The sequence below is a fragment of the Microcaecilia unicolor genome, chromosome 7 (genome assembly GCF_901765095.1).
Source record: "Microcaecilia unicolor chromosome 7, aMicUni1.1, whole genome shotgun sequence".
Taxonomy (NCBI): Eukaryota; Metazoa; Chordata; class Amphibia; order Gymnophiona; family Siphonopidae; genus Microcaecilia; species Microcaecilia unicolor.
In genome coordinates, this window is record NC_044037.1 from 218,281,366 (window position 1) to 218,298,098 (window position 16,733).

Sequence of the window (16,733 nt, forward strand, 5' to 3'; positions counted from 1 at the left end):
ACACGCGGCCGAAAAATAATTTTTTATTTTCAGACACGCATGTCGGACGCACGCCAAGTGGCATTTGGTGCACATAGGTCATTACCGCCCGGTTACCACAAGACTTTACCGCTAGGTGAATGGCTGGCAGTAAGGTCACAGGCCCAAAATGGACGTGTGGCAATTTTGATTTTGCCGCATGTCCATTTTTGGCAAAACTTTTAAAAAGGCATTTTTTACAGGTGCGCTGAAAAATGTCTATAAAACCGCAAGCCATTTTTCAGCGCACCTTAGTAAAAGAACCCCTAAATAACCATGAACATAAATTGTTAGGGCATTCTAATTGATGAATTAGCAGCTAATGCAACTGGCCCCTTGGAATGCACAATTCTCTTGTTTTCTACAGTTTTGTTTTTTATAAATTTAAACTATTTACAAGCCTTTACATCTTGAACAGGAAAAAAACAGACAGGCATGTGCTAGAAACATCAAGATCAAAAAGTAATAAATTTACATCTTGTATTAGACCACCAAAAAGAGGGGGAGGAACCCGTTATAAACTCAAGAGATGAGATTTAAAAAGAAAATATTTCAATAAAGGCTTAACACGTACATACACCTTAATTATTTTCATTTCTTCCCAAATCTTAGACCTAACCGTATAAATCCTGTAGTTTCATTTTTTTTTGCTCTATAAAATATTTTAATCGCTCTGGAAGAAAAAACACATATTTTGTTCCCAAATATTTAACATTACATTTACAGGGGTAATTCAAATTAAATGATGCCCCTATGGCTATAGTCTCAGTTCTTAATGCAAGAAAAGCTTTTCTTCTCTCTTGGGTTTGCTTAGTCACATCAGGGAAAACCCATATTTTCCCCCCATAAAATAATATTTGTAAGTTGTTTTCTACACTATTTAATATCGTAAAAAGAAAAATGTCAAGTAATTTTTTTCTACACACACTTAACACTGATATGTGGTTTTATCTTCTTCTATAGCCATTAAGGATGCTGACGAACAGAAGAAAGCAGCAATAATTTCTGAAGAAAAAACAGTTGTCCAGGAGGAGTTTTTAAAACAGGAAGTTATTTCTCAAGAAGCTAAAACATCTTATAGAGAAATTAAAGCTTCTTCCACACAGCTGAATGTGTCAGATGGTCAAACTGTTACTCTTAAAGCTAACATTCCTGGTGCATCTCAAGTGAAATGGGTACTAAATGGTGTAGAACTAAATAATTCAGAAGATTACAGATATGGTGTGTCTGGGAATGACCACACTTTAACCATCAAAAAAGTCAGCCATAAAGATGAAGGAGTGCTTACCTGTGAGAGTAAAACTGAACAAGGTGTAGTTAAATGCCAGTTTGATATGACACTTGGTAAAGAGCGTTCTAATGCACCAGCATTTAGTACTCAACCAAAGTCTCAAAATAGCAATGAAGGTCAAAGTGTTATTTTCACTTGCGAAATTTCCGGTGATCCATCTCCTGAGGTTGAGTGGTTCAAAGACAACCAACCAGTAAGTAATCTGTGACAGTTTATTGTTTACCTTAACCAATATTCTACTATTCATTAGATTTATGCTTCCCAAACATCCATCTAACTAGCTAATCTGTCAAACAATGTGACTAAAACAGAGTAAATGTACACTTTAGAAAGTGAAAGGACATGATTATATAAAATTTGGCACATAAAAAAAGGAAGAAACCATATGAATTCTCAAGGTGAGTGTTCAAGCAAGCCAATGTTCAAAGCTATTAGAGCTAAGTATAGTTGTGCAAGTGTAGATCAAGGAAGAAAGCACTTCTGAAGCTGTTTATTTGTGATGGGCAGGTAGAACACGAGCATGGATAGCCAATAATAGTTCTATCAGTTTCAAAGGGATGTTCTGAGGTTCATTTTATATCTTTTCTTTTTGTATGTAAAACTGCATTTTGAGGGGCACTTCTACAACTAGGCATCTTCATTTAGGTATCCCAAGGATGCACAATGATGGTATTTAGAATATTAGTATAACCCATATCAGCATACCTACCACTTCTGCACTCATAGTAACACCAGCCTTAGACCTGGCATAACTGTGGGTACATAAGTATGGCAGGGACGAATGTAACTCACAGTATTCTGCAAGTTGGAGCCCCAGCCATGCTCCACCCATGTATATGCTCCCTTGCATTTTTGTGCTATGTAAGTTATATGCACCATTACAGAACAGTGCTTAGGTACCCTGCTGGCACGTTTGTATGTAAGTGTATGCTTACATGCATATGTGCTAGTATTCTATTAATTTACACACACATGGGGCATATAAAGGCAGGCATCTGGTTTCTAGAATTGCCCTTCTTTGTGCGGAAATAGGCCTTTGTGCATAAAAGCAAGTACTGCCAACTCATTCCATATGTGATGGTGTTCCTAGAGTAGAGCTTGGGCAGAACTGTTTGGAGTTGCTGGGCAGTGCCGGGGATATATTATAAAATATGCTTGTATCCATGCTAATGTATATAGAAAAGCTATATCTATTTTATACAGGAGCTTTCAGGGAGGCGATTTTATAAAAGTACATAGACGCATATGTTGCCTTTATAAGGGAGTCTTTTACTAAAGCTTAGCTTGAGTTATGTGCAACAGGATCTATAGGAATAAAATGGGCCCTGCTGCAGATAACTCAAGCTAAGCTTTAGTAAAAGACCCCCTAAAACAGGTGCAACATATGTTCTAATGTGCTTTCACAACCTTGGCGCCACATTACAAAATTACCCTCCCTATGGACATACTGATGTTCATCCTACTGCCTTAAATAAATTGATTCCCAGCTATATAAGGTAAATAATCTGTTTCAAATATTCCATTCACAGTTCCATAAAGCACAAAATCCAACCTTTCATCTTCATTAATCCCAATCGGAAAATTTTTTTGAAAAACTTTAAAAAGATTCAATGTGGAAACTTTCTGCTGCATGCAAGACTTATATTTTAAATACAAAAACTTCCACCCAATACAAAATTACAAAATTACAATAGTATATGGGGAAAAGCCTCAAAGAGCTCCCAGATCCAATATCAATCTGTCGGAGCTAAAACAGACCAACTGGTCTTCTCTTCATCATAGGCAAAAACCCCTTTTAGGCAGACCTAGAAAAATTTCTTCTGGGACCAATTTTGTATTGGGTGGAAGTTTTTGTATTTAGAATTTGTTCTTATCTCCACACCACCAAATATATTTGTTTAGTTGAGACTTATATTTTAAACATTGCAGGAAACAGACGCCACCACCAACGTGTGGCATGTTTTGCAACTGCTGCAAAACATGGGTGTGGTCTGGTAAAATTACAAAATAAACAAATAATCAACAACTGTATCTAAATGTGCTTAAACCAGACTTACTCCATCACATTCAATACCGTAAAATATGTTGGCTGCATGTAGTGCTTCAATGCCTGCTTCATTATCACAATCTTAAATGGACACATAGCACATTTAAATATACCACCTGAACCATATCTACCAGTGAACACAGTGCTAGAATGCTTAGTCCCAATGAAATACATTCACATAACTGAAGCTCAAACGAGTTCCAGGAGCCACGGTACCCAATGAAAATATCCACCATTGTTCCTTATAATTTAAAAGGTTCTCAATATTTCCCCCTCCCGCTATTATATTTAGACCACTTAACTGATTTAGCAAATAAATTGATATCACTGAAAATATGAAGTTCAAAAAATGTTTTTGAAGAACATCATACTGAAATTTCAAGTGACATTTTGTGCAGCAAAGGTAAAACTATCCACTTGGCTGGTTAATACATTTTAGACCCAAGCAAGTGCTCAACTAGTTTATCTTGAAAAATCTTCCAACTGCATGCCAGTACATTTACCCACTTTGTTCCAGTGCTAAAACAGTTATCAAGTTTCTACAGGGGAAAGTTGGTGTATGCTAACATCACCGCTGTGCCACTAGAGCAAATCCTTTGGGAGACATCTGCATGGTTTCAGTTGGGGTCTTTCTTCAATGTATCCACATTTTAAAAAACAATTCCAATATAATCTGTTTCAGATTGTTGTTTCATCACATGTGAGTGTGAATCGCTCCAAAAATATATATACGCTTGAAATTCAAAGTGCAGTAGAGAAGGACAGTGGAAAATACACAGTTAAAGCGAAGAATTTCCATGGACAGTGCTCTGCTACAGCATCCTTGAATGTACTTCGTAAGTTGGAACTTTAAACACGTTTGTTTTGGGTTTATTTTGAGATAAAATGAGATACAGTGTAATGAAATGTATTCATTAAGGACCTTGGATTATGCTATCCAGATGTACAAATATAACTGTTTACAAACTAGAAAGATCATATCCTTTTACATAGGCACTGCATGGCTTTTACTGCATACTATGTCCAGTAATGTTTTCATTTTAATTTCTATAATATTATTGGTATCTTGAATACCTTCAATATGTATATTTATTCATATTATAAGAATGCTGCTAACAATATTGAAATCAAGCTATGAAAACTGTCCATCTTAAAGTCAGAATTAGATTGAAAGCCCATTAATTTGTATCCATGATAGCAACTCATTTCATCAAGGATCTGCTTTGAGGATGCAGTTATCCACTATATGAGTTTTCCCCGGGATTTTATATGTGGCACTGAGATTTCCATGCAGAAATCAAAGTGTATTCCATAACTGTTATAGAATAAACCCACTCTGCATCTAATTTAGGCATCGAAATTTACACCAGGTTTTACTTAGCGTAATTTGCCGCAACTAAAATTTAGTTGCGTGGACTAGCGCTCGATGTATTGTATCAACAACATGGAAATTTAGGATTATTCTGTCATGTATGCCTAAATTAAGGTGTACTTAATACGCTTAAGCAAATTTAATTTCAGCACCGAATTCTTAGGTGTGATATATAGAATCTAGACCTATATGGGAAACCTGAAGCATTCCAGAGGGGATAGTGAACAGTTAAGGCCAACTAGGATAGAGGAGGATCTAAAAATCCTCACTAGGAGGACCAGAACAGATTACAAATCATTAAAATATTAATATTGCCATTAATAGTACCTTTTCATTTAAATCATTAAACTATTGATATACTCACTGGATATCAATAGTTTAAAAATGAATATAATATAAAATAACTCACTTCTTTTTATTTATGTCACTCTAATATCATATGACATCATCTATTTAAGTAAAGTCATTTATTTTTCATTCTGTGTTTGCTATCCTCCACAGCTCTAGTTGAAGAACCACCAAAACAGGTAATGTTGAGATCAGCTGCAGATACAAGCATGCAGCAGAGTTTCTCTTCTCAGTCAACCCAAATGTCGGCCTCTAGGGAAGAGGCTTCCTTCAGCAGTAGCAGCATGACTGAAATGAAATTTGCAAGCATGTCCATGTCCTCCATGGCAGAATCCTTTGCAGAGATGAGCTCCAGCAGTATTATGGAAAAAGCCAGTCTGACACATTTGGAGAGTTCAACTAGTAAAATGATTAAAGGAGGTTTGCAAGGTGAGCAATATTATTGGTAGTGGTAGTGTTAGAGGCACCTTAGCAACCACATGCATGGTAACAATTAAAAGGGCCTTTTTACAAAGCATTGGTAAGCCCAATGTGGGCTTGCCGCATGCTATCCCGGGACTACTGCTGGCACAACGCGGCCACCGGCAGTAGTTCCGGCTCGAGAATGCACCATTTCTGGCATAAAAAACACCCGGAAATGGTTATCGCAGTGCTAAGCCAGCGGTAATTGGGCATCGCCACACACTGCCCGGTTAACGCCACCCTTACTACCACCTTAATGGGTGGCGGTGCTTTCCACCGCATGGCCACTCAGTAAGTGTATTCTTACCGCATGGTCATTCTATTTTTGTGGCTTTTTACCTGCTGTGGTAAAAAGGGCACTGGCACGCGGGAAAAACGGCCCTGTTTCTACCGCAGGGCCCTTTTTCCCACAGCTTGGTAAAACGACCCCTCAGTGAAGTAAATTATACATAGACAGGAGTCACTGGATGATAAGATTGAGATATTTGTGTTACTCACTTTATTCACCTCATATTTTCAAAACTAACTCAGAATGCTGACATTCTACCTGTGTATATGTGGTCCTTGAGATCACACTAGATAAATTTAGTTGCGTTTTCATTGTGTAAAAGTTTTAAAACATTGTAGTGCACCTCAGTACATTCTGTATAAGTTATATTAACAGTAAATACAGCATGTAACATTTTCTTCTGCATTTTCTGATTTGTTTGAAGGAATACCTCCAAAAATTGAAGCTCTACCGTCTGACATCAGTATTGATGAAGGAAAAGTTCTCACAGTGGCTTGTGCCTTTTTAGGTGAGCCTACACCTGAAGTGACTTGGGCTTGTAGTGGAAGACAAATTTCTAGTCAAGAGCAGCAGGGAAGGTTTCATATTGAAACCACCGAAGATCTGACTACTCTTATCATTATGGATACTCGAAAAGAAGATGGTGGACTTTACACACTAAAATTAACAAATGATTTTGGATCTGATATTGCAACTGTGAATATTAATATTCGATCAGTTTAAAAAGGCTTGATCTATCTTAGCTACACTTGACTTTTTGCAAGTGGTTCACATGTTCTGAAATATCTGATTTGTAAATATAAAAAAAATATTTTTGTACTTACCTGGATGAAGAAAGTCCAGCGATATAGATTGTGACTTGTCATTACTTTCAACTTAAGGATTTTAAAAATTGTTCATTGACATGTACATACTGTATATAGCCGACTTTAACGGTTATAAAGTTTTGTACCAATTTATTTTGTGACATTTTAAAATGTAACTTTTGGAACAAGTGGTTGGTAGGAGAAAGTTCCTTGAGGAGCGAATACCCTGCTCAGCCTTGAACTAATTTTTGTGCCTCAACACAATGTTGATGTTTAAGAATGCCTCAATAGGTAGAGAGATTCCCTATTGAAGATGACCTACACTCAAGAGACAATACTGCACACGATCTACTCGTATGTGCAAGAGAATAATTTATGTGGACTCAAAAAATGTAAATATTAAGCATTGTTTGCAAATACCCTCCTGTAAGCAATGCTTTAATGTTTTTACATTGGAACTGATGATGTCATACTATTGTATTTCAGAGACATAAATGCAATATTTTGTGCAAAGTGCAACGGCCAGCACTTTGTTCATTCATTGATTAGAGAGCACTGTTTCTGACACGTGGACTGCTTTAAACAGCTTGAAAAAGTAACATCACCTGGCCATACCCTCAATTAATCAAGCTGTTTAGGTGCTCCAGTGCAGAAATTGTGCCAGCTCTTGGAGGTTCATAGGGTGCAGTGATTGGGATTTTGTGTGGTAGTATTAGATTATTACATAATGTCAGTTCAGGGCATCTAAGCAATGGACCACAGTGAAGAAACACTGTTGCTAAGAAATGAAAATTGCCCTTCACTTCAATTTCATTTAGTTTCTGTAGTATTTAATATAAATTCAGTAAATGGAACCTCCTGGAGATAGTATTGTTGATTTGAAATAAAGCATGCTATCTGCACCTTATTATGCGAGACTTGTATCTTTTTTTCAGCCTGTTTTCTGCTGGATTATATACCTGTCATTATAGACAGAGACAGAGTGCAATGCAGATCATTTAAAACTAGGTAGTACAATCGAGTAGCCATGAGTTAAAAATTTAATTATTCAAACCAAAGCATTATAGGTCAACATTTTATATCTATTTATTGATTAGGTCTCTAATGCATTTAACTATTACACTGACCTCAAGAACAGGTGCTTAACTATTACAGAACATTGCAGTGTAAGCAATATAAAATATGAACTTTGCTTTCTGCTTGATACATATATTTCTCTAATACCTTAACTTTGATTGTTTTGTTTTATCTATCTTTCTTTCCTCCCCTACCCCCTCACCCCTTACCCTATTATTAACAGATTTACCAATGCTTCCCTCCTCCAGAGCAAGGTATTACCTTCTACCCCTCCTCCTTTGTCGATTAACCATCCTCACCTCAATACAGCCCATTACATACACTAGGGAGGTGTTACATACACTAGGGAGGGCTATACTATAAAGAATGCCACGATGCAGCATGATGAGCATTAATTCTATAATGGAATCTAGGTACCCACATTCCATTATAGAATACTAGTGTAAGTTGGCATTTACGTGCTTACATTTAGGAACAGCCACTGATGCTATGTCAATAGCAGGTGTAAGTGGGAACACCTAAATACAGCACTTTAGTATGTAACACAGTATACCGTAGGTTTCATCTGTAAGTGGGAGATACCGCCCATGATCGTCCCCTTTGTGAACACCCCCTTGGATTTACGCACTAAGGGGTCCTTTTACACACTAAGGGGGCCTGGAGTTGAGGAGTAGCCTAGTGGTTAGTGCAGTGGACTTTGATCCTGGGGAACTGAGTTCAATTCCCACTGCAGCTCCTTGTGACTCTGGGCAAGTCACTTAACCCTCCATTGCCCCTGGTACAAAATAAGTACCTGAATATATGTAAACCGCTTTGAATGTAGTTGCAAAAACCTCAGAAAGGCGGTATATCAAGTCCCATTTCCCTTTCCCCCCTTTTACTAAGGTGTGGTAGGTCTAACATGGGCCTACCACACAGTAAAAGGGCACTACCACGGGGTGCAATGAGGCATCCCACAGTAGAGTTCTGCTTAGCACATGCTACTCCTGCACTGGAAATATCCAGCATGGGAAGCGTGTCTGGGGGCAGAGAGTAGGCATGCCTGCGCTAATTGAGTAGCATGAGCACATTACCGCACACTACCTGATTAGCGCAACAGCCCTTACCACCACCTAAATAGGTGGTAGTAAAGGCTTCCGCGACAATGGCCATGCACTAATTGGGAAATTAATGCGTGGCCATTACAAAAAAAAAACCTAACATGGCCATTTTGCTGCCGCACCAAAAGTGGCTGTAGTGTGGGCACTTTTTAGCATGGCTTAGTAAAAGGACCCCTAAGGCAGTTGTGCGTGTATGATATAGCATACCGCTTGCAATCACATGCATAAGTGTTAGTATTCTATACCTTACATGCGAGTTTTGGAGCCTAGCTTTAGGTGACCTGTTATACAATGAGGGGGTAAATGGTTTCCTCATGTCACTTCCTGTATGATAGTCTCTTGCAGTGCTGTTGTAACTATGGGGTCAATATATTAAAGGACTTATCTAGGTAGACTTGCTACCTCAATATGTCCCACCGAGACAGATATTCAGATAGTGCCACTGAATATCTTTACAGACTTCCCAGCACCGTCTGGATAGTGTCAGGATGAAGCCCAGAGTTATTCAGGTAGCAGCAATATTCAGCGCAGCTACTCAGATAACTCAGGCAGCAAAAAGCTGTCCTAAAACTATTTAGATAAGCTGTCCAGACAACAGTTGAATATTGACACTCTTCGGATAGTGCCAGCACTCACCACTCTATCTGAATATTCAGCAGCAGACACTAGCCAGATACTGCTGCTGAATATCTAATTACTTTTTGCTTGCATTGGCTGAATATTGTGGGCTCAATATTGGGAAGTACTTTTTCTTAATAATTAGAATGAATCTAAAGTTCAACTTTTACAGAAATTTCTAATGATTTGCAGTAAAGAAATAGGTTTGAAAAGTAAATAGAGGGATTAGCAATTACAAATAATCGTGAGGTTTAACATCCTTAAAAATTATGCTTCACAAGGGACCAAATTCTGCAAAATTAGGAATTATGAAAAATCTTGCATCAGAATAATGTCCATTTAGCAAAGCCACATGTCTTCTAAAATATTCTTGCCATCTTTTTTTGTACTAGGATAAAATGGAATAGCTAAATATTTTCAGGTAGTTATTTACACATCCCAGGAAATTTGCAGAATTAAGTCCAAGTTGTATATCCTTTCTTTAGCTTAAAAAAAAGGAGAGAGTTCTCACAAAAATATCATTTTTCTATTCTAGGGACCTTTTTACTAGTGCCCACGTCCTATTTTATACTTATGGGCCCATGTGGCATTTAGCGGACACTAATGTTCATTAACATGTGCTAATCTTTAGTAAATGGGCCCCTTAAATGGCTTTCTTAGCAAAACAAAAAAAAGATATTTTTGAGTGATCAATTTTTTTTTTTGTTAAGAAAGCCATTCAAGGGGCCCTTTTACTAAAGATTAGTACATGTTAGTGAACATTAGTGTCCTTTAAGTGCTACATAACCCATAAGTAAGCACATGACTGTGGAACGCACTGCCTAAAGCTGTGAAAACAATCTATGACCATCTAAACTTCAGGAAATCACTAAAGACCTACCTGTTTGGAAAGGCATACCCTACCGACCTAACATAAATGCCTCAACTCAGCAACACAGCAAAACCAAAGATCATACTGGACACTATTTACCCCTCCCTATCTTTGACCCATAACGTGCCTGTAACTTACCTTATTCGACCCTAACATCTAATTGTATTTGTTCCTCTACCAGACCTGGCGATTGCCTTTTTGGTACTACATAAGCCACATTGAGCCTGCAAATAGGTGGGAAAATGTGGGATACAAATGTAACAAATAAATAAGTATAAAACAAGACATGCATCATTTAGTATGTGCTAATTCTGTTAGCAGGCACTAAGCTTTAGTAAAAAGGTTCCTACAATAGAAAAATAGCACTTTTGTGAGATCTGTTAAAAATAAATAAAAACCTAAAGAAAGGATATACAACTCGGACTTAATTCTGCAAATCTCCTGATATTTGTAAATAATTATGAACATTTCCCTATTTAAAATGGCTTTCTTTGGCAAGGGAAAGAGTGAGAACAGGAGATCAGAAGGACTATGGCTTGTGTTGAAGGGAGGATGAAGAATGAGAGGATGAGAGGTGCTAAAGTTATGAATGAGAGCACTAGAATGGAGGTGTGGACTGTGGAGTGAGAATGATGAATCAGAAGAGATGCGGGAGGGTGCAGAGAGAGAGAGAGAGAGAGAGAGAGATAGTGAGTAAAGGGATTAGAGTTAGCACTGTGTTTGAGTAAGAAGGTTGGAGATACTGCATTGTTTGAGTGAGGGGATCAGAGGGAAAGTGGGGAGAGTGACTAGGGATCATAGGTGGGTATGGAAGGAGAAAACAAATAAGAGGATTGAGAGCACTTTGGGATGTGAAAGGATTGAACTTCCTTCTCCTGATCTCAGACCTCCTTCCTTGAACAAGGACCTTATCTTTCTTCTTCACCTCTCATTCCCTATCCTCCCCGTGCTCCTCTATTCTTCTTTCTATCCCTCATCTCTCTGCCCCTCCTGAATGGCATCCCTTCTCTGAGGCCCCTTGTCTTCTGAAATCCTCCCTCCCTTTTTCTTCCTCTGTTCTCCATACATTTCTTCCCCTCCAAAATAAATTAACTAGACTTACAAGACATGTTAGGATTTGATTTAAATTATTTTCTTTTTTCTTCTGATGTAATTTCATATGCACATATGTGCATGTCCCCTGCCCCCCCTCTGACTGCAACATCAGAGGGACTATTTAAGGTACACCTTTTCCAGTGCAACCTGATATTGAAATAAGTTTGACACTCCTGTTCTACACAACAGGTAACCCCTCTGTTTTAGAGATAAAGATGATGGTTCCACAAATCTGTGGTGCTCTGCAGATTTCTTGGGGATTTTAACAGCAATCAGTACTCTGCTCCATTTGAAGTCTGTAAAGGTCTGGCAGATTACCAAACCCAGACAGCACTACGAAGCTCATTTTTTAAGCAGACATCTCAAAATGGCCAAACACACATCCATCTGCCAAAAATGTCTAAATTGTGATTTCCAAAAAGGCAGAATTTGGACATTTTCCATGGAGTTCATCTGAACAGCAAGGGGGCATGTTTTGGGTGGGACTAGGATGAGCCCAAAATTAGGGCATCTTTTAGTGATAATGGAACAGGAAGACATATCCAAAACTAAAAAGTAGTACATTTTTATCTAGACCTGTTTCAATCACATCCAAGTTTTAAAAAGATACTCTGAATCAGCAGCTGACCTCTGGAGGCATTATGCTTGACTCCTGATTAATCTCCTAGTGGATGCTATTTCAAAAGCATCAGGTATTATGGGAATACCCAAGACAGCAGCAAGCAGCTCCTAGGAGTAGCCTAGAGGTCTGTGCGGCAAAGTGTGAACAAGGGGATCCAGGTCCAAATCCTACTTTACTTAGTACATTTGTGGTGGAAATTGTGAGCCCTCCAAAACCACCAAATTACCTACTGTACTTAAATATAGGAGATACCTGCAGGGTGGAAGGTGATTGTAATGGTGTACAGTTTGATACAGTAGGTTTTATTTTATTCCTGAAGGGCTCACAAAATAAGAGTTATGATGGGAATTATACCTGGGTGCCACTGTTTAAAGTCCACTGCACTGACCACTAGGCTGCCCCTCTGATCTGCAGGGACATCTGTGTGGCCATTTCTCTGAAAATGATGCCAGACATTCTTGTGCCTGGTGTTTTGGTGTTTATAAGGTGGACATGTCAGTTTGGAAAATGGCTCTTTTTTTTTAGATGTCTTCTGTGCAAATACATCCACCTTAGGGCCATTTTTGAAAGGGAAATTCAGACATTTTTCCGTTCAAAAATGGCTCTAAGATGGGATTTTTTTTTTTTTTTTACATAAGCTAAATGTCCCAATTCTGACTTAGATGCTTTTTTTTTTTTTTTTTAAATGCCCCTCTACGAAATTACTGCAACCAGAGACTCCTTATAAGTTGCAATGATCAGAACTGCCAAAATCCTTGTAGGACACACTCTAAATATTGAGCACAGGTATTACAGATTCTCTAAGGTCTGTCTATTGTTTTTGGATTCCACTGGATAGAGGCTGTAAATGTAAAGGACTGCAATAATTTAACTCAGAGATGAAAGTGCATTCACTTCTTCTGTTCTGTGGCAGCCAGAAAAGGACAATTTACAAGCAGTGTGGAGATAGAAAAGGAGAATTATTGATAGATCATTTGTAAATTATGAATGTTGTCACAAATGTACAGATCGCAGCACCTGATAATGGATCCAGAAATGCACTCTGGAGTATTATATAATGAGTTGTCCTCAAATCAGATCTCTGCCAACCATTATGAATTATTTTATGTCAGAATATAGAAAATTTTCAGCATACTAATAAAGAACATAAGATGTGCCTTACTAGGTCCGATTTAAAGGTTCGCTGAGTTCAGTAACCTTTCTCCAGCTGGTCTATACCCTTTCTAAATCCAGCTTTGACCATATCCTCTGGCAACAAATTCCATAGCAGATTGTGCATTGAGTGAAAAAAAAAATGCTTTCTTGATTTTGTTTTATTAGTTTCCTGGAGTGTCCCCTAGTTTTAGAACTATTTGAAAGGGTAAACAACCACTCCCTACTTACCCATTCCATCCCACTGATGATGCTGATCTATTCCAAGACATGGAGACATGAGAGACATGGAATACATATCGAATAGAATTAGCAGTGCATCACAATCCTCTCAGAATTTCAGGTTAGGAATGATCTGTAATAAGGCATCGCCTACCTTTAAAAATCTTTATCATTTACTCATCAACACCAAATGTAAAGAGGAAGAAAACAAGCAGATTGATCAAATAAATCCACGAAATACATACATTTTCTCACATGATCCAGGTTAATTACAATGCATTACTCAACAACCATATGTTAAAAATCTTGAGAGCATATATCTGAGTGGGCCCCTTAAATGTTACAGTAGATGTAGCTCAGAAGAGCATGAACAGTAAAAGAAATTAGTTCACAAAAATATTAATTCCAGCATGCAAACAGAATGCAATGAACACATTATGATACAGCTTCACAAACCGGGGGTCAGAACCCAAAATGTGGTCACAACCTAAATAGGCTCTCCATAAGTGCATCATTATTCTGCAGCTCCAGGAAGTCACACGGTTTTATTTGCCTGCTATCATGAGGTCACAGGCACAAAAAGAGTGGTAAGCACTGCGTTACGGATTTGCCAGGAACCTACAGAGTTGCCCAGACACATTTCACACTAGCCCTGGAAATCCCAGATACATTCTTGACTAGTTTTAACACTGGGAAAGAAGTTGATAATGCATTTCAGACAGCATATCATAAGCAAGGAATATTTCATAGTTACTCCATTGAGACATTAAACCTGGCAAAAATTCCTCATGGACTCATGTTCATTACATCCAATGCTCATTTTCATTTCCTAGTCTCCAAAGACAAATTTCAGCCAAATCTGTTCACTCAGAGCCTCCCTGATACATAGCTATTACTGGATAGCCAGACAGAGCAATCCAAATAAGCACATTTACTACAGTATGAAAGAGATTTAAGCTCTTTTTGAAGCCCTCCCTATATCTCAGTTACAAAACTTTCCATCTCCCCTGTGCTTTCCAGTCCCACTACTTGTCTCCTGCTTCTTGCTCTGTCTTCTATCCTAATACCATTTGGTACCTTTTCACATGCTCTTACAGTCCCAAAGTACAATTCCCCTTTCTTCTTCCAGTGTTATATACCATGGTCTTTGTAAAGCTTTTGACAACGTTTCTCCATTTTACTGCCTCATCTTTAGAAACTTGTGAGATTGGCTTGCATTGGGCTTTTGTGAACCAAGAAAATGTAAAGGGTGTTTCTATATAGAGCATACCAACATGTACCTATTACACATGAATTTCGTTAGAATAATGGTATATACACGTATGTATAAATACATAAATGCTAAAATTCCATATAAATGCTATTCTGTAACCCCCCGTTTACTAAGCCACGCTAGCGGCTGCTGCATGGCAATGCCGACACAACACATTCAAAGGGAATGGGCTATCAGCATTAGTACGCAGCTTATTAAACAGGAGGGTAAATCTGCACATATTTTACAGGCAAGTGTACACACAGGGTGAGACTCAAACGTGCATAACTCACAGAGGGGCCCCTTTTACTAAAGGATTGGTGTGTGCCATTAAACAACTATTTATTTATTGCAGCATACACCTTCAAGGATTTAGTTACAAATGCAAAACTATTCTTGTATTTTAGCAGATCTTTTGCAAACATGGCTCAATTTATCAAACCACAAATGCCACTGTATGCCATTAAGATTTAAAAAGTAACTGAGTATTGCAGCCATGCCTATCAAAGCACCTATCAAGGTATTATAAACAAGATCCATTACAATAAAGCTATCACATTTTGAAATGCCTACTCACAGACTCTGTGGACCATTTGGTCTTTATCTTCTGATATTCATTATGTTACTGCATAGTATGGCACTAAAATATTAATGGAGCAATTTAGGCATCCCAATGCCATGCACACTGCACCCAGATTCTGTTAGAGAATTCTCATGTTTAGATGTGCCCTCTTATGCAATGTCAATGGCAGGCATAAGTTGGCACACCTAAGTGCACCAAGTGATAAACTATGCATGTAACTGGCAGACATGCCCATGCTTCACCCATGTGTATGCCCCTTTGCAGTTAGGTGCTATGGCACTTAGGCCCTACTTTATAGAATAGCACCCAGTGCATATAGGTAACTGTCAATTTGATGGTTGTACCTCTAAGCACCACTTTATAGAATTGCTCCATAATATGAGAGAAATCTAAAAACAGCGGTGGTACTGGAATTAGGCTCCCAGTGGATTTTACTTACCATTTTTTCTCTATTATGGTTAAAAGGGAAAATGCACATTTTCCCTCAGAGCCCCTACCTTCTGGCCAGGTTACTATCCTATCAGTTTGTTGGAGCTTATATGCTTTCCCTCCAATCTATCCCACTTAATCAATACAAAGAATACAGTTGCATCATGAACTACTGGTAGGCTGCCATTACGAGCATGCAGCTATGGGTGCAAGGATGAGGGTTGAGTGGGGTGGAGAAAAGACTATTTAAATCTTTGAATCATCCAGAGAGCTGCCATCACAGGAAGATGTCACCCTTTTCAGTGGATGAATTCTCCTACTGTTTGAGCATCCATTTTCACTAAAGAGGGGGAGAAATCAACCCATCTGCGCAGTAGTTACCACCTTCAGTTAACTCCTCCTATCCTTTTAAATGTTGGGGAGGTGTGTCAAAGCCCACCAATCAATTTCCTTATTGAGTCCTAATGGGGTTACCGTTCACCACTGATAAATGAGACACTGCTCCTTTTGTATTAATGCTGACACTATATCACCCTTGAAATCCATAGGCAGTTGGTAAAGCACTGCAAATGACAGGTCCCTTAGTATACGGCATTTGCTGACCCTGTGAAAAATGGTATATCGGTCAAACTAAACGAAGAATAAAAGATCGCATTAGGGTTACAAACTTCAAACAAATTGTCAAGAAGTTTTATTGACTGGTTGTTGTAAGTACTTTTACGGAGTTATTTTATTCGTTCAATACGGAGAAGTTTCATTAAATGATCTACAGAAAGTACTGCTGCAATCAAATGATAGCAGTGAAAATAGCTCAATCTCTTCAGTTGTTTTTTTTTTCATGAAGCTTCAGTGATCATAATAAACAAGTGGGGCAAACATCAACAGCATGGCTCAGGAAATATTTCCTTTGAATACAAATGCATGTGAATGGTAAAGGGGGAGGGAGAGGAAGGGAATGTTGGGGTGTGTTTGTGCTTTCTATGTCTGATCAAGAGAGATGGTGAGAGGGGAAGCAGTTTGCAAGGTGTTTCACTATGTTTACATAATGAATATTGCAGCTGCTGGGAATGTAATTGGGG

General features: G+C 38.3%; 1 protein-coding gene across 1 annotated transcript in view; it reads left to right on the top strand.

Moving 5' to 3' along the window:
- TTN (titin) overlaps nt 1–7,540 on the top strand; it is a 470,266-nt gene extending 462,726 nt beyond the window's left edge. The window contains exons 303-306 of the mRNA XM_030210848.1: nt 982–1,502; nt 4,039–4,192; nt 5,230–5,505; nt 6,252–7,540. Coding sequence (XP_030066708.1) covers nt 982–1,502; nt 4,039–4,192; nt 5,230–5,505; nt 6,252–6,550 — 1,250 coding nt within the window. The 3' untranslated portion in view covers nt 6,551–7,540. The remainder of the gene's footprint in view (nt 1–981; nt 1,503–4,038; nt 4,193–5,229; nt 5,506–6,251) is intronic.
- Nucleotides 7,541–16,733: the final 9,193 nt, after the last annotated feature.